General features: G+C 31.4%; 1 protein-coding gene across 1 annotated transcript; it reads right to left on the reverse strand.

Moving 5' to 3' along the window:
- Nucleotides 1-86: 86 nt before the first annotated feature.
- Nucleotides 87-3,547, reverse strand: LOC11412908 (growth-regulating factor 9). The gene is made up of 4 exons (XM_003627633.3): nucleotides 3,264-3,547; nucleotides 2,963-3,169; nucleotides 1,157-1,741; nucleotides 87-691 (listed from the first exon to the last, which is right to left on the reverse strand). The coding sequence occupies exons 1-4, from the start codon at nucleotides 3,328-3,330 to the stop codon at nucleotides 249-251; spliced, it is 1,302 nt and encodes a 433-aa protein (XP_003627681.2). The 5' UTR covers nucleotides 3,331-3,547; the 3' UTR covers nucleotides 87-248.
- Nucleotides 3,548-19,148: the final 15,601 nt, after the last annotated feature.

Below are 19,148 nucleotides of genomic sequence, written 5' to 3' on the forward strand. Positions count from 1 at the left end.
CCATTTTTTTTTTCTTTTTCATTTTTCATTTTTCTTTTGATAGGCCAAAATCTGTGCACATTGGTTGGTTTTCACATAAACAAACCTAAAATGCAACTTAGAAAATTTGATTCATATATTCTTCACCAACACATATTGATAATGTGTTAGACCTTTGCACACAAAACTGATCTCAGTTTGCAGATAGGTTAACGAAGTTCATTCATATATGAAGACCTAACATGTTTCAACAAATTAAACACAACTACTTAGAAAGAAAGATAGCTACACTCATTCATGGTGTCAGTGATGGTGGTACTAGTACCATCCGTGTCACCGCTGCTAACACTTTTCTCATTACAATCAACAAAGGGCGCACTTTCTTGAACCGACATTGAAAGCTTAGTGCTCGGAGACCAACAATTCGCTTTCTGGATGTCGATTGGAGCCGAAGGGTCGGGCAACTGAGCAATGGTAACAGCTGAACTAATATCAGTAGTTTTAGGAATAACAGTGGTGGCAGGAGGAGGAGATTCGAGGTTTGTAAAACGCCTTTTAGCACCTCTATGCATATGTGTTGCACAATACTTCTGACCTGGAAGAACCGCACTCTTGCATCGCCACTTCTTACCATCTGTTCTTCGGCATCTACCGGGTTCAGGTTCTAATATATTGTTTCTGTTGTTGAGGTATGAATCATTGCAACCAGAAACTGAAATGACAGCAGAAAATAAGCAAGAAAGGTCATATTAGATTTGTCATGAAAAGTTGACCCTAAAATACAATATTGACATGCAAATAAGAGATTCCTAAACAATACTACCTCTGTCGCTATATATAAGCTTCCTTTGGAAACAATTTTGTCCCTGAATATAAATCTCATTTTAAATTACTATATGCAATTATTTTAATTTTTCAAATGTATCATTATTGATACTAGTAATTTGTCATTGGAGATGAGAAGTCAAAGTTAAACAAATACACACACAATGACATCACCCTCATCTACCCTCAATGCTAGGCCGACCACTTAGATGCCTCTGCCTCCCCACTACCCTAGCCTTTTTATGAACGGCTTGTCTAAGGTAAACAAACTCACACTTTGTCACGCCTATGCAATCATCTAATCCCATGAATAAAAACACCCAAATTTGTTACAACTTGCAACAAGTTTTACCTGGAAGAACACTCTTTGGGGAAAAGCCTATTCCAGTAGAGATGCCAATACTTTCACAAGATATGCTTCCTTTCCGACCACTTTTAATACCCACGTTGTCGGTGATACACCTCTTGATCTGCTCATCTTGCTTGCATACGTTAGGACAAACTCTGTTATCCAAAGAAACGGATGTCGTGCTTCCCGAAGTTGTCACTGCAGTGGCACCATAATCTATGACATGTCTCGACCGATCACAAACAGAAGAAGTATCTACAACGCAGAAGGTCCTCGGATTGTATGAGAATGTGCCATTGTGATGAATAATCAAAGGGTTTGGATTTGAAACTGAAGATTTAATGTTTGGGACTAGTTTTGCATGTGACTTGCCACCACCACTAGGATTTGTTTTCAAAGGAGAGTTAAGTTGAGATGTTTCCACAAGCTTTCTTGAACGATTTCGACCTCTGTGCATGTGACGTTCACAATACTTCTGATTAGGTACTGTGTCCTTGCCGCACCTCCATTTCTTTCCGTCAGTTCTTCTACACCTATGTGGTTCTTGATCCACCATAGTCACATAATCAGACCCACGACGACTGTACTCTGAAATCGAAAGAAATGAACCGATAAAAAGGGAAAAGAGAAACAGTTTTCATAAACAATAAACAATAGATGTTTTCAGCATCAACATATTTGAGATGGACCAGGACCAATAAAAAATTAAAATTCATTAGTAAATCCTCTAAGCATCCACTAAACACAATTAACTGTGGTTTGTCAAAATTCATGGTTAATTACATTCAATGGATGGCTAACAGATGTAACGTCACAATTCGTTAATCATCCACTAAACACAATTAACAGTGATTTGTCAAAGTACACAAAGGGGCAATTGAACTACTACTCATTTTGTTCCTTTTTAACAGTCATTATAAGGTTGTTTACACAAACTAATCTATTAATTTTTGCTGCTTTCCATTAACAATTTCATCTATTTCCTACACTACCTGTAATAATTTGTCATCTAACTCACTTATTTTTCTCTCCGTCTCAACAATATATAAGAGGGATACAACAGCAACCATTAAGCCTTACACCGCTAAGTGGGACTGGGATCGGTTACAAGATCAAATTACGTCATAATGTTCTATAATGAACCATATTTTGATTAAATAATATTTAATGCTACTTTGAAATTTGAAAACGACAATTATAAAAGAACCAAATTTTTGAACAAAATAAACGACACTTAAAAAGGAGTCCTTTTATTGAGGGAAATGTTGCCATAAGTGGTAAGTATCTATAAAAATGTGTGTATTCAATGCATTACAAATCAAAATATTTACTCCCTCCGTCCTTTAATAGATGACCTAGTTGATAATATACATTATTGACTTGACATATTTTGACCATATTTTTCTACTAATTCACAAAGATAAATAATATCATGTAAGATGTTGTTGGATTCGTCTCGATGAATATTTTTAAAATATTAAATTTTTATAATTTTTTTTAGTAGAGAATTGAAGATATCAAAGATAAAACATATGCATTGGTACGTGTGTCAGAGTCAACTAGGTCATTTATTGAGGGACAGAGGGAGTAACATTTTTAAGTAATTGTTTAATTTGAAATGCTTAAAAAATGTCTCGGACACACTCGTTTGCAAGACCTTTTTTGTTAATCACAACTCTCACAAGTTACAACTTAATCAACTCAATCCCAAAATATACTCTTTCTCAACAAAACAAAACAAAAAAGGTGAACATGCATTAACTATTCTCTATAAAATTGAAAAGGGTATGATAAGAAATTTCAACAAACCTGACATATTACTTGGAAATTGCAAAAGGTAATAAGGAAGAGGAAGATTATAAGCAAAATGATTAAAAATAAAAACTTGATGATCAAGTTCACGCCTTTGAGCTTCTGTGATCAAAGGCTTGTTTTCTATATCTTCCTTCACTCCAACAACAACCCTTTTCTCTTCATCAACTTCACCATTCTCAATCTTCATCTGGGGTCCACCACCTATATAAAAAGACACAAAATTTAAGCAAAACAAAAACAAAAGTTGAAAGAAAAACATGTGATGAGAGAAAAAGAGAAGAGAGTGGAATGAAACCAGTTGTGCTGTTGTGTGAAGAGGGAACAAGTTGAAGAGGTTTAGCTTCCATTGTCAACATATGCATGAGCTTTTTCTTTTTGATACTGATGATGATGATCACTTTTGAATGAAAAGTAAAATGAACTATGTAGAAAAAGGAGTTAGGATTGAAATGAAAAGGTTCAGAAGTGAATTAGTAGAGATAGAGAGAGAGAAGATGTGAAGGTGAAGGAAAGGCAGTAAAGAGATGTCAGAGATTTTTCTGACAAAGGTTATTTACGTTTCAAGACTTTGTTGCAGGAGTGACCAGACAAACATATCTACATACAAACACCGAGGAAGCTTACGTGTACCGTATAGTATTTGGTTTCTAAATAAAAATCAAAATCGTTTTTATTTTCGTTTATAAGACCTATTTTAAAAGAAAAAAAAAAAATTCTTAGATTATTGTTTAGGAAGTACTTACCCTCTCATCATATCAACCAATCAAAAGGTAATATACATTGATAAAATTAAATGTCATAAATGAGTCAATTTTTTCTAAAAAAAAATCAATTATAATCATTAGGTAACTTTTAATTTTTATTTAATCATAGACATGATTACATTAGAGATCTTTTATCTTATTTATTTGTAACACTTTGGTCCTTTATCTTTATTTTTTTCCGTTTAGATCTTTTATCTCTTATAAAAGCACATATACATCATTTTTCTCATTCTTTTTTTAAAATTCATAATTTTATTTTTTAAAATATATTTTTATTAAAAATGAAAAAAATTCAGAAATATGATGAAGATGTCTATCATCTTCATCTTATTCCTTTGAATCTTCATCATCTTCATTGAATCAAAAAAAATTCTACACAAATATTTCTGACAATATCATGAATTAATGTTATATTCACCTCAAATCTTCTTTTAAACACAAAAATCAAAACCCTTTAGAGAAAGAGATTTAGTTTCATTGGAAGAAAAAAAAAAAAAAGATTGTCACACCGTATATTATTATTATTATTATTATTATTATTATTATTATTATTATTATTATTATTATTTTCTAAATCAATATTCAAATCCGGCATAAAAATAACCCCAAAATTGAGAGCAATTTTGCACATCAATTTTGTTGTTTCCAGAACAATCTTAACTTTCGTAAAGCCTAACCCTTCCGCCAGTGACTAAGCCTCCACCATCCGCCTTGCAACATTTGTGAAATTAAGGTTTTGATTTTTGTGTTTAAAAGAAGATTTGAGGTGAATATAACATTAATTCACGATATTTGGAGATATATTTTAGTAGAATTTTTTTTATTTAAAGAAGATGATGAAGATTCAAAGGAAGAAGATGAAGATGATGAACATCTTCATCATATTTCTGCATTTTTTTTCATTTTTAATAAAAAAAAGAGAAAAAAGATATATATGTGCTTCTAAGAGAGATAAATGACCTAAACGGAAAAAAATAAAGATAAAGGACCAAAGTGTAACAAATAAATAAGATAAAGGACTCATAATGTAATCTTGCCTTAATTATATTTAGGTGTTCAATCTTAATTAACTTACACTACAGGACTGACTTAGAACAATTAAAATTTCACATCAAATTTCTTTCATCTGGATGTCCTTAAATTTATCAGTTATATTCATAAAATTTATTCTTCCCATTTTGATTGTTCAATTTTTTCGTTTCCAACTGCCGCATTTTTTAATTGTCGTGAGAATCGTCGTCGTTCGTTTGATTCCAAATATCGTGAGAATTGTCGTTATTTCCAGTACCACGTCAGGTATGGTGACTTGATTTTTCTTTTTGATTTGATATTTCTTGGTTGTGAGGTAGTTAATTATAATAATTGAGTAAGTCATGTGTTGTACTTTAAGGGCTGCTTGCAGGTGTTGCCGCTTTGATTTTGTGGAAGTCTGCTAGCATTTTTTTGGTTGCTGCTGAAATTGTTATGTGATGAGGCTTTTGTTCTTTTGTTTGGACTTAAAGGCTTTGGCTGATAGTGAGGCAGGTCTATGCGTGTTAGCAGATTTTATTAGGTTGGTTGCTTAAATGAAAAAAATAAGTTACGATACCCGACGCAGTTCTAGAAACAACGACAATTCTCACTATAATTGAAAACTGCGGCAGATTGGAACGACAAAATTGAACAATCAAAATGGGAAGAAGAATGAAAAAGAAACAAGAATTGATCAATAAGGAAGAATAAATTTGAATGAATGAAATGTTTTTGTTCTCACGTTCGGGGTTCTGGAATAGAAGAAATTTTATGAATGTAAGTGATGAATTTAAGTACATCCAGATGAAAGAAATTTGATGTAAAATTTTATTTGTTATAAGTCTTGTGGTGTAAATTAATTAAGATTGAACACCTTAATATAAAAAAAAAAATCATTTGATGTTTCAAAATAAAAATTAAAAGTATTAAAAGTTACCTTATGATTAAGGTTAACTCTTCTTAAAAAAAAAATAATAATAATAAGATTAACTCTTTTATTTTTAGAAAAAATCTATTCATTTATTGGACATTTAATGTTACCTATGTATATTATATTTTGATTGGTTGATATCATGAGAGGGTAACGTAGGCCTCACCAGAAAAAAAAAATTGTCCCTTTTTATAAGACCTTTTTGATATTTTTAAGTCCATTAATTATTTCTTTATCAACATATCCTTATTTATTTTGCATCTTTTTTTCAATCAAAAATAAATATTATGTTGAAAACATAAATTATCTCTCTCTTAAAGATAAAATTGTAAAAACAATAGTAATTGTATACTTTTTTTTTCTTCCAAAAAAGTAGCTAGCAAAACACTAGACTACCGAAAATATAGATATAAGAGGAAGAGAAAAATACAAAGAAAGGGTGGGGGGCCAACCCAAACCCTCCTTAATGAGTAACAAACCTAAAGTTAGGCATCCCTAACTTGTTTTGAGATACAAAAGCGCTAATGCTGCTAGGGAGCTGCATCCATATGTAAGGAACATTACAAGTTAAACCCATGTTTGCCAAGTGATCAGCACATTGGTTACCCTCCCTAAAAATATGTGATTCAATGAAGTTCATGTTGCTCACAATGTTCAAGCAGTTATCTCATCTATTCCTTAACCTCCAAGGAACTATGGCTTTGTTTTGCCAAAGATTGAATCAAGTTCTAGCCAAAGATTGAACCAATTAAATTGTTTTGCTAATTCAATCACTCTCAAAGCACCTGATAATTCAGCATAATAAGCATCTTCTTGACCAGTATTCTCAGCAAAACAAAGAAGAAAATCTGAATTATGGTTTCTAAAGATACCACCACAGCCGGAGGAGAGAGAGGTTGAGGACCCATCAGAATTGCACTTTATCCAGTTTAGAGGGGCCCTAGGAGGATGCAAAGTGATGTTGAATTTTTTTATGATAGTAAAATCATACATGCAGGAAGAGGACATTTCTTAATGGTGGACCACATTTCTTCTTTAGATTGAAACTAAAGAGGACAGTTTAAACAAGTAGCAAACCACCTCCAAATATTAACTGCATACTAACATTGAAAAAATATATGAAAATTGGATTCTTCTTGAGCCAAGCATAAAGAGCACACTGAAGGAAGATGACATCCTCGGGAGGCTAAGACTTCATCAGTAGGTAATTTATCTAGCATCATTCACCAAACAAGCAGAGATTTGGAAGGGGAGATATCCTTTGACCAAATGAGTTTTGCCCACTTAATCTTGAGAAAGTGATGTTTTTTAAAAGCATATGCATCTTTCTGAGTTAGGTCACCTTTAGAGGAATGATTCCAAACTAGCGTGTCTCTCTGATCACTAGAAGGAAGGGTAATCCGAGAGACCAACGATCTCAGATTAGGGAAGTTTTGATTCAATTCTTCTGAAATGTTCCAATTGTGATTGTTGATATAGTTCTCCAACTTCTTAGGTAACAGCTGAAGCATATGATAATGCACGTTGTAAGTTTGAGGAAGAACCTGTCCAGACCAAGAGTCTGACCAAAAATTTATTTGTTTCCCATTACCAACTATCCAAGAGCTGTTGTTCATGATAACTTGAAATTCACCTTTAACTCCACTCCATATAGATGAGAAGATGTGATGATTAATGCATTTATGGTCTCTTAAAACTCTGTTTCTAATTATGATTGCCCATTGCTCATCTGACTGGAGTAAGTTCCAACACATTTTCAGGTTAGTAGCTTCATTCAAACATATGAGAGATTTGAGCCCTAGTCCACCCTCTTCAAAGTCTGTGCATATTTTCTTCCAAGCTACCGTTACCATTTTCCTCTTTGTGATATCACCACTCCATATGAAGTTTTTTTCTCCATATCTCTAAGAATTTTAATTGGCCAGGAATAAATAGACATTGTATGAACAAGCATTCCTTGGACCACCGATTTTACAAGTTGAATTCTTCCGACAATAGAGAGTAGTGAAGCTTTCCATTTTGCAAGTTTGGCCTTCACCTTGTCGGCTATAGGTTGGAAGTGTATGCATTTAGATTTACCCTTAAAGATGGGAGCCCCAAGATAAGTAAAAGGGAGTGAACCTACAGAAAAACCAAGCAAGTTGACAATATAATTAATTCTCGAATCTGTAATGCCACCAGCAAAAATAAAAGATTTTCTCAGATTACATGCAGTATATCTGGTGAATAGTAATTATATATAAATTTAATACTACAACCAAGTTTCCTAAACTCCGTAATTTTTGCAAAAGGCTCATATAATTAGAGACAGATGTAGTATAAGCCAAAAAAAAACTCATTTTCTTTGTCCCAAAATATAAGCAAAAAAGATAAACTTTTATCCTAATTAATCTTGTTTTTAAAAAAAATCTCTTTTTCAAGAAAAACTTTTGTTTATTCTCATAAAATTAAATGCAAATTACATTCAATTTTTTCTCTCTTTCATTTTTCCCACAACCAACAGCCAATGAAAATTGTTTTTACATCTTCCTATGAAACTTTTTTCAACGAAAACACAAAAAATTATACTTCAAATTCTTACTCCCTCCGTCCCAAATTATAAGAAGAAAAAAAATCACACTTATTAAGAAAACTAAAACATAAGAATTTGGAGTATAGTTTTTTGTGTTTTCTTTGAAAAAAAGTTTTATAGGAAGATGTAAAAACAATTTTCATTAGTTATTGGTTATGGAAAAATGAAAGAGAGAGAGAGAGAGAGAGAGAGAAAATTGAATGTAATTTGCATTTAATTTTATGAAAATAAACAAAAGTTTTTCTTGGAAAAAATATTTTTTTTAAAAAAAATATTAAATAGGATAAAAGTTTGTCTTTTTTGCTTATATTTTGAGACAAAGAAAATGAGTTTTTTTTTTTGCTTATATTATGGGACGGATGGAGTATGTTTTAGTTTTCTTAATAAGTGTGATTTTTTTTTTTGCTTATAATTTGGGACGGAAGGAGTAGTATTTTTCTCGGTTCTCATAATTGTTTATTTAGTAAATGGTTATTTTGATCTCGAACTTCAATGTCACATAGATTTTTGACTTACGATTAAATATAAAGTAGTGTCTGAACTCTGAATGTGCAGTTTCGTTATCACATTACTTCCTACCGTTAAAATCTTATGTTAACTGAAGAGGTGGCATACATGAGATGTTAGAGAGATTAAAGTGAAAGTAGAAAATTGTCACTTTGATCCCTTAATCGAAAATCAATATTTCCAAATTGAATGTTGGATGGGAGAATGTTCAAAATGTAATGTTATGAGGGAATTCAAATACTTTGAGGTGAATTCCATTGTTTGGATAATAATTTGAAGAATTTTCAAAATGATGAGAATTTATGAAGTATTTTGTTCAAGTTCAATTTAGAGAATTTCAAATGACACCTAAAAGGTAAGAATTTCAAAATTCATCATTGTTATAATCTTTCAAAATTTGCATTTTGGTCCTCATTTTATCAAAATTTTCAATTTGACCCCAATAAATTTTCAAAAAATTATAAATTGACCCTTCAAATTTTTCAAAAATTATAAATTGTCACCTCAAAATTTTTGAAATTTAAAAATTGACCCCTAATTTCAATTTTTAAATTTGGCCAAAAAAAATTTAAAATTTATAAAAGTTTCTCAAAAATGATGACATTGAAATTTTTATTACTCCACCCAAACAAAAATATTGAGAAATAAAAGGAATTTAATTAAATCATTTAAATTGCCTAGAATTTTAAATTCTTTAAATTTTCCCAATTACCTCACCCAAACACACTTGGATAGAGAATTTTAATGAGGGAATGTAATTTTTTGGAGTATTTAAATTGACTTGGCCCATATTCCATTGTTTGGAAAAATATTTAAGTCATTTTTAAAATTCAACAGATTTAGATAAGAATCTCTCTTGCAAAATTTGAAGAGTTTAAAATAACACCTAAGTTATAAAATTTGTAAAATTCTCTCTCATTTCATATCACACGCCTTTCACTCTCTTCTCTCGCGATGCTCACTCTCTTCTCTCGCGACTCTCACTCTCTTCTCCTCAACGTGCCTCTTTCCTCTTCTTTAGACTTCTTCTTCTTCTTCTTCTTCTTCTTAATCTAATTTAAGACATTATAATTGATGATTTTCACTTTGTAAACTATTAGAACTTGTTGATTAAGAGTTTTTTTGGATTTTAAGTTGTAAGAATTGACTTATTTCACTGTGTAAGCTTGTGGTTTGTGTTTGATTGACTCTTTGTTAATGAGTAGATATTGCTCTTGTTTTTTGATAGGCTAGTACCATATTAAAACAATAAAAAAGATATAACTTGTAATTGACCAAATAAAACACATGGTAGACGATGATGACGAAGAAATAAAAATCATCTTCAACGTGTTGCACATCGAAGTGTTCCCTGAAAGTGGAGAGATTGCAGGTCTATATTTAATAAAGATTAAAAGAAATAAAAATAATAAACTGAACAAACAAATAAATGAAAAGTATGAAATCATAAGTGAAATTGTATATACCTGTGACATCCATTTGTCTAACTTGAATCTATGCAAAAAGTGATTAAGGAGCAACTGCAGTAGCCAGCGGTGCTTGGGAGTTAGAAAATGTTTGTGCACATACTTGTAGCAGCTATGATAAGCGTATTGTGGATTTACAAAATAGGGTTAGAAATGTTGTATATATAACAAATTGAGGCAGTGCTGGGATTTAGAAAAATAGGGTTTAGGTGGCCATTTTTAATCGGCATTTTATTTTAAATGGTGTTTATGCTGCTATTGGTTTGTGCTCTGCTGTCTTTTTGGTCTTGAGATCTTCCTAGGGTTTTGGCTTCTGATGCTATTGTTTTTCAGGTTTACAGCTTATTGTTTCTTTGGATCTATAGTAACTAAAATGCACCACTCTATATTTTAGGTTGTGAGTAAGGATATGCAAAAACATTGCGACAACTTAAAATCCAAATAAGAGCATATTTTTAAAAATTAATTCTATAAAAAAATCATAAAAATAAAATAAAACACCATTTAAAAATGGCCACCTAAACCCTATTTTCCTAAATCCCAGCACCGCCTCAATTTGCTATATATACAAACATTTTTAACCCTATTTTATAAATCCACAATACGTTGTCATAGTTGTTATGTGCATAAACATTTTCTAAATCCCGTACAACGCAAGCTACTGCAGCTGCTCCTTAATCACTTTTTGCATAAATTCAAGTTAGACAAATGGATGTCACAGGTATATACAATTTCACTTATGATTCCATACTTTTCATTTGTTTATTTGTTGAGTTTGTTATTTTTATTTCTTTTAATCTTTATTAAATATAGATCTACCATCTCTCCACTTTCAGGCAACACTTGGATGCGCAACATGTTGAAGATGATTTTTATTTCTTCGTCATCATCGTCTACCATGTGTTTTATTTGGTCAATTACAAGTTATATCTTTTTTATTGTTTTAGTATGGTACTAGCCTATAAAAAAAAACAAGAGCAATATCTACTCATTAACAAAAAGTCAATCAAACGCAAACCACAAGCTTACACACAGAAATAAGTCAATTCTAACAACTTAAAATCCAAAAAACACCGAATCAACAAGTTCTAACAGTTTACACAGTGAAATTCATCAATTATAATAGCTTAAATCAGAATAATTGTGAAATAAGTCAATTCTAACAACTTAAAATCCAAAAAACTCTGAAATCAACAAGTACTAACAGCTTATACAATGAAATTCATCAATTATAATGGCTTAAATCAGAAACAGTGAAATAAGTCAATTCTAACAACTTAAAATCAAAAAAAATCTAAAATCAACAAGTACTAACAGCTTACAGAGTGAAATTCATCAATTCTAATGGCTTAAATCAGAAAAACAATGAAATAAGTCAATTCTAACAACTTAAAATCCAAAAACTCTGAAATCAACAAATTCTATTGAGATCTATCAATTATAAGCAAAAAAACATAGATACCTGAGCTAAAATCTGAGAAGAAGAAGAAGAAATCTGAAGAAGAATATGACGAGTAGAGAGAGAACTGTGACGACGGAGAGGAGAGAGGCACATCGAGGAGAAGAAGCACCACCGCGGTGAGGAGAGAGGCACATCGAGGAGAATAGAGTGAGAGTCGCGAGAGAAGAGAGTGAGAATCGCGAGAGAAGAGAGTGAAAGGCTTGTGATATGAAATGACAGAGAATTTTACAATTTACTCTTGTTTTTAATATAATTGATATTGATTGAAGTTAAAATTGGATTTTTAGTTTTTGATTTTGAATAAATTTTTATATACAAATGTACAATTCAATCCATTTTTATTAAACACAAATTATTTTATATTTAATTCATGTTTAAGCAGAATCAATTTTTTTTTTAAGTCAAGTAGTCTAGTGGCTAGATTCACACACATTATGTGTGAAGAAGTGTGAAATTTGGGGTTCGAACTTCGGTTCTGCACAAATTATCACTGGTAGCTACCAACTGAGTTACACTTACGGGGAAGAAGTAGAATCAATTTTTTATCTATTCAATTTATTTAAAATCAATTCTGTTAATCCTACACTACTTTAATTGGCCTTGTTCAACATTTTAGGCGTCTTATTACCAACTCCTTTTTCCTTTGTTTCTTGGTCGGAGTAAAACTTCAATTTGTAACATGATAATTACATAAATACAACTTAAATGATATTTTATTTTGTTTTAAATATAAGTTAACATTGCTTTAAGTAAGGTGATGTATTCGATCCAAAATTTAAATCATGTGTATCAACTTTGTTTTATCAATTTGTTGTTTACATTTGAAATTGGAAGAAGTATAACGCAGTAGAAATATTTGATATATTGAGACCAGAATTTGAATCTTTAATTTCGATATTTCTCTACACTTAAGTGTGTGTGTGAGAGTGAGGGAATTGGATCTCACGTTGTAACTATGTTAACACAATAATAACTACAGACCGTATGATATGAAATTAAGGGTTGGAATCAAAACTGTGTGAAACTGACTGTATAAATATAAAACGTTAGATCACATTTATGTGGCCGAGATTTCATACTGCGTGAAAACTGCATGGAGCTGTAACAACATGCAATCCAGGTCCGTGTGTGAGAGATAGGGAGAGAGAGTTTTGCTCTCAAGTCCTACAAAGAATTATGGTTTGGCATAAATATTGCTTTGGTCTCTCAAGTTTTATAATTGTGTGATTTTGGTCCCTTAAGTTTCAATTGCTATATTTTAACCCTCAAATTTATCCTATTTTGTACTTGGTAGTCCTTGCATATTTTGACTAAAAATCGGTCACATGACTAATTTTAATGATGTGGCAATGTTATGTGTTTGCCAATATAAAAATTAGAATTATTTTTTTAAAAAAAGGGAAATTTTTAGGTATCTTAGAGTTTCGTTGAGTACGGATATCATTTAAGCAACATTTGTTTATTAATTTATTTTAAAATAAATTAATTAAAAATATGACTTGACATTGATTGATTGGGTGATGGATACATATACAATCAAACTACACTAATACCATTTTGTTCAACAAAAAAAATAAGAAGAAGGAAATCCTGCGAGGCTCCACCTCATCTAACTCTCGTTCATCTTTCTCTTTCCACTCCCACATAAAACATAATTTATTTTTGTGAGACATAAAGTACCCCTTGATAAATTGGGGATAGTTTACCCCTAGTGACAAGTAGGGTTCAATTCTGGAATGAAAGAGATAGAAATCACATATTGAATTAAGTAGATGAAGAAATTTGATGTTTTTGAGATGAAATGGTAATTGGTCGTAAGAAAAAACCTTTGATGAACGTAATTCTTCTAACCCAGAAAAAAAAAATAGACGCATTAAATATTAATATATGTTTGATGAAACCTCACAAATTGCAAGTACGAATTCACACAGTATAATAAAATGTTTTGGTGGTAACTACCAAGTATGAATTGAATGATGCATGTGAGTTTTTTTATATTGAGATATGAATGTAATTGAGTTTAGGTGTGGAATCAAATTTATTAACCAAGCCATTTATTAAAAAAAATTGTGGTGGTACGGGATGAATCTTCTTTTATGTTAGTGTTGTTATGAGATCAATTCATTAACTTAGAAGCACGCAATGATTCAACTAGGAAGCACATGATGAATGTGTTATGTTACACAACAATGCCTAATATAATCCAGCAACAATTCATTTGAAAGGAAAACTTAGAGCTGCGATGTTCAACTTAATACATTTAGAGTCGTTGATTCAACTTCATTGTTTGAAGTCTTTGCACTCTTGTAGGATGATTGTTGTTTTTGAATTTCCAAACGTTGTATTTGAATTTTCAAAATTCCTTTTTTAAAAATAATATCTATCGAAGTTGTTATTAGGTTGAGTCACGATCATGTCGTTCTTTTGAGACGTTTTGTGGCAGTGTCCAAAGTTGCGTAAGGTACACTATCAACCACACAGGGTAAAACACCGCTTTCGTGAAAAAGATTTTTTTGTTTTTTTGTTTTTTCCTTTATCATTTAAAAAGTGTAACAAATTAGATGAGTATATTTATACTTAATTTTTCATCATTTCAATTATACCCTCAAACAACTTTTTCTATAATAAAATTGTTGTTCGTGTAATTAAAAAAAGAATTTAGATTATATGTATTTTTTGTTATATTGTATTATTGTCGGCGCTGGTGAAAGAGATAATTATGGTTAGTTTGATTTTTTATACCTTGAAAGCAACAAACATTTATATATTTTTTTTTAGTTTTAATCAAAATCAAAATTTCATTAAAAAACACCGTTAATAATTTTCAAACGTTAACGCAATAAAAAGAGCGGAAAGACGGACACGTGAGTATCCATCTTTTCACTAGTTATTATAAATGAAATGCTATAAGCACTTTTATTTATAAAAAAAATCCACTTATTAAAAATGTTATTTATTCTAAGTTGATTGTTTTGATTTGTATTTTAAAGTTAAAAGTTAATGATTTCATATTTAATAGTTTAAATATTGTTTTACTTTGCCTCGTATTATTAAAAGGAAAATCTTAGAAAAATTTGACTGCATACATTTTTTAAAGGTCTTCTTTTTCTAGTCTCGTTTCTCTACTCTTTCTATCATTTTCTTCTTCAGAATTAATATAATTTGATCATTTCACTTTTTTCTCTTAAAATAAATAATAGTATAGTTCTTTATAAGAAAATTTATGTATTGAATATCTTTTTAAGAAGATTCATTATCTAATATATAAACTTTTTTTTGTTGGATAAATGTATACATCTTTATTTTCTCAGTCAAAAAAACAAATACTTCCTTTATTTTATCGACCTTTAGCATATACATAAACCCAAAATCTATGTGCAAATCTATTTTTGAATTGACAATACCACTATTATCCAACAATGGATGGTATCAGTCATTCCAACAACCATGTGAAGATGTCAACAATTTTCTTCCATTTCACATGTGTTATACCCATACATTCTAACCAAACAAATGTTGCCATGCTATCCCCTAACCTAATGAAGAGCATAAAGAAAACCATGAGCAAGGCAATCAAACACAAATGGTTGAAAATGAAGAAGAAAGAGGATGAAAGATGTTTATGGAAGAAGACCATATTGATGGGTGAGAAATGCCAACCAATGCAATTTCCAGGTGCAATTTTTTATGATGACAAGGGGAATAGACTTTTTGAGCCACCACGCTCCAAAACAAATAGACCTTAAAAATTCTTTTGGTCAATCCAAATGAGGCAAAATATATTTGTAGTCCATGCACTCAACTAAAATTGTAAATCTAATAATACTTGTGTTGCAAACTTGCAGTCTTGTAGATTATAGAACTTCATGAATAAAATTATACTCCTTATGTTCATTTCTAATTGTCTCGTTTGAGATGTTTTTAATTTTTTTATTTGGCATTTTTAAGTTCAAAATAGTGTTAACTATTATTTTGTAATTTTTTTATAAATCAGGAGCACAATGACATAAAAAAGGAATATAATACATTCCAACTTAGTTGAAATGTCTTGCAGATTTCAGTCTTTGTCAGGTGCTCATATATATTATTAAAAATATAAAAAAAAAAAAAAAATACAAAAAAAATTGGGGGACATAAACATAACCCAGAAAATCCACACAAAGTGTATGTCAACCCAATCAGGGGATACAAAAAATAAAAACAACACTAATGGATGTATAAAGTGCGGTGTATGGACCAACCGTCAACACAGAACGAATCCAATAACCAACAACTTCTTGCAACATCAAACAGGTAGACTGATGAGGATTTTGAAACCAAATTTCGTGAAGGTGAGAGATTCGACCACCAACACGGATACAGAACCCCAATGCCTACAACCCACTGTGCTGCGGCCGTAAGCTTCATGTCCATTTATAGCTAAATCCAACAGAAAGCAACTCAAAATCAATTGAAGGCCAAATTGAGGGATGGTCAATCAACGAATCTGAGCACCACGAGCACCCCCAACACGGTAGCACCCGAACCCATCACTCGCAGAAACAACGGACAACAAGTAAATGACCATTTCTTGCCTAGATAACCTGTTATGATGCATATCCAGTAACTATCTTTTATGAAACGAATCGGAACACTAAATCGAAACCAAAATCAAAGGTGAAAATTTGAAAGAAACCAAGCGAAACCAACCAACCCTTGCGGGTTTTAACAGAACCAGAGATCCTTACGGGTTTTGAACCGAACTGGATAGCGACGGTGGCTTTCCACCGCCGTTGAGAAACCAAAGCAATCAAACCCGGAAAACCAGATCTGATCCAAAACCGAAGTCGAAGCCAACGATCGGAGCTTCCATACACAAATCTGAACCCGGTGAAACCTTCACACTGAGACATAACGGTGAACGGACAAACACCGTTGCGGCCAGTGGCGGAGCTAGGAATTTTATCGAGTCTGGGCAAAATTTTGATCGCAAATTCACATGCGACATAATATATAAATAATCATAAATTGAAATAAAATAGGCTTGTCATTTTGTCGATAAAACTACAATTTGAAATAAGAGAGATGAAACATAACTTGTCAATAGTGTGCTAAATAAAATTAGGAGGTAAATGCCCTTTCCGAGACCTCTTTGCGATGAATGTTGGAATAATACCAACATCATCAAATGACTTGAATATCTCCCGCTCGATGTAACATATCATCAAGTCATTGAACCACACAGCGTTGATCATGTTGGTAACAATTCTTTCTCACGGGCTTATAAGATTATTTTACTAGCTTTTTGACATGGCTTGATAACTGGTGTACTTCCAACTTTTGTTGATGTTGGTAATAGCTTTGGTGCACCCTCTATTATTGAAGATCCACAAATTAGAAGTTAAAATCTAATTTATTATACCCCGTTGTAGAAGTGATTGTAAGTTTTTTTTATGTATAAAGTGATTGTAAGTTTTTTTTATGTATGAAGTGATTGTTACCATAAATTAAATGAGCAATGGAGTATATATATAGATTTTGATTTATGTAAGTATTTATGTGAGTATTAAGTATTGATTTGAGTGAATGGTATAATAGTTCATAGTTAGGGAGAACTATTCTATTTAAGTCACTTCTACAATTTATTCTAAAAATTGATTATAGTAATCGATTTCAAATTTCAATGATATTAATTATAATATTTTATTATATTGATTAAATTAATTTTAGTGGTAATTTTATTAATTATTCATCTCTAGAGTTTATAGTAGAATAGAAAATATAGAAAGAAAAAAAAAATGATAAGTTTTAGTGACAGTCAAACCGTAGGTAGAGATCCATAATGTATTTTAAAATGGTCTCCTTAGAATTACCTACAGAAAACTAAATGTCGAAAACATGTAATGACAACCATTTGGCAATGACAAACAAATTTAGCTACATAAATTTGCCCATAGTGACGGATTTTGGCTGTCACTATAAGTTAAATTTCTTGTAACGATACAAAGAAAGTATCAATTGAGCTCGGGCGTGTGCCCAGGCTAGCTGGGCCCTAAAAACGCCCCTGGCTGCGGCAACATCGATTGTAGGAACTTTCTTTGAGAAACCGACCCTAACTTGGTGTCCTTCCGAAAGCCACCGACTCAATCTACCAGAGTTTTGGAACGGTGACGATGGTGTGGAGGAAAGGGTCCCTCGTCGCACCACCACTCTCACCATCTACATATTTCTCTAAGGTTTGAATTTGGGTGGGAAAAGAGGGTGGAGTCTTATGGTGTTTGAGTTAGAGAGAGAAGGGAGCGTGTTTGAGTTAGAGAGAATTGTCAAAATTATTTCTCGTTGTTTATCATAAAGAGAAAAAATATATGAAATGAGATGATAAATAGTTATCGGTGTTATAGAAGAAAAAAAGAATCAATCCCAATGGGTTGGTATGATGATAGAAATACACGATTTGGGTCATTAGGTTTCAGATTCGAACTCTGATAGTTTCCTTCAAGTAAGATAAATGTAAATCCATTTGCGAGTGCACTTTGAACCCTAAGGTATTCCGTACTTTAAACATGGACACCACCCCCTCCCCTATCCTAGATTTATTTTATAAAAGAAATGTATAATACTCCCTCCGTCCCTAATTATAAGACCCTTTTGAGAATTTTTTTTGTCCCTTTTTATAAGACCCCTTTGTTATTTTCAACTACATTAATTATTTCTTTACATACATGCCCCTATTTATTATACATCTTTTTCTTCAATCAGCAATAAATAGCATATGGAAAACATAAACTAACTCTCTCTCTTAAGGATAAAATTGTAAAAACAATAGTGATTACAAACAACTTTAATACAAATATTCACTTTCTTAATTCCCGTGATTTTAGCAAAAGGGTCTTATAATTAGGGACGGAGGGAGTAGATTTTTTTTAGGCTTAAATATGGAAATGGTCCCTGCAAATATCTGGTGTTTTGGTTTTAGTCCCTCTAAAAATATTTTTTTGGTTTTAGTCCCTGCAAATATAGAATATTTGATTTTGGTCCTTGGTATTTTGTTTTAATCCTTGTAAAATCATTTCATATTGAAATTGGTCCCTATAATATTCATTTTAGTCCTCATTTTGAGGGACTAAAATCAAATATTCTACATATTACAAGGACCAAATCCAATATGAATCAATTTTACAAGGACAAAAACAAAATACCAAGGACCAAAACCAATTTTTTTATATTTGCAGGGACTAAAACCAAAAAAATATTTTTACAGGGATTAAAATCAAAATGTCAGATATTTGTAGGGACTATTTTCATATTTAAGCTTTTTTTTTTTTAATACAAAGTAACAAAATCATATTAGTTTCCTTGTTTTTTTTTTTAATCAATTATAGTTTCATTGTTAGCATAAATAACCTTAAAATGACAATTAAAAAAACAAATTTATTGTCCGTAAGTATGATTCAGATGATAAAAGACTGCAAAGATTTTTTATAAACT

Source organism: Medicago truncatula, chromosome 8, assembly GCF_003473485.1.
Source record: "Medicago truncatula cultivar Jemalong A17 chromosome 8, MtrunA17r5.0-ANR, whole genome shotgun sequence".
Classification (NCBI taxonomy): Eukaryota; Viridiplantae; Streptophyta; class Magnoliopsida; order Fabales; family Fabaceae; genus Medicago; species Medicago truncatula.

What these genes read in the sequence shown, in the direction of transcription:
- LOC11412908 (XM_003627633.3), bottom strand. Translation starts at nt 3,330, where the DNA reads ATGCATATGTTGACAATGGAAGCTAAACCTCTTCAACTTGTTCCCTCT. An exon ending in TTCACACAACAGCACAACTG is followed by an intron (nt 3,170 to 3,263) that starts GTTTCATTCCAC and finishes CTTTTTATATAG; the next exon opens with GTGGTGGACCCCAGATGAAG. An exon ending in CCCAAAGAGTGTTCTTCCAG is followed by an intron (nt 692 to 1,156) that starts GTAAAACTTGTT and finishes CTGTCATTTCAG; the next exon opens with TTTCTGGTTGCAATGATTCA.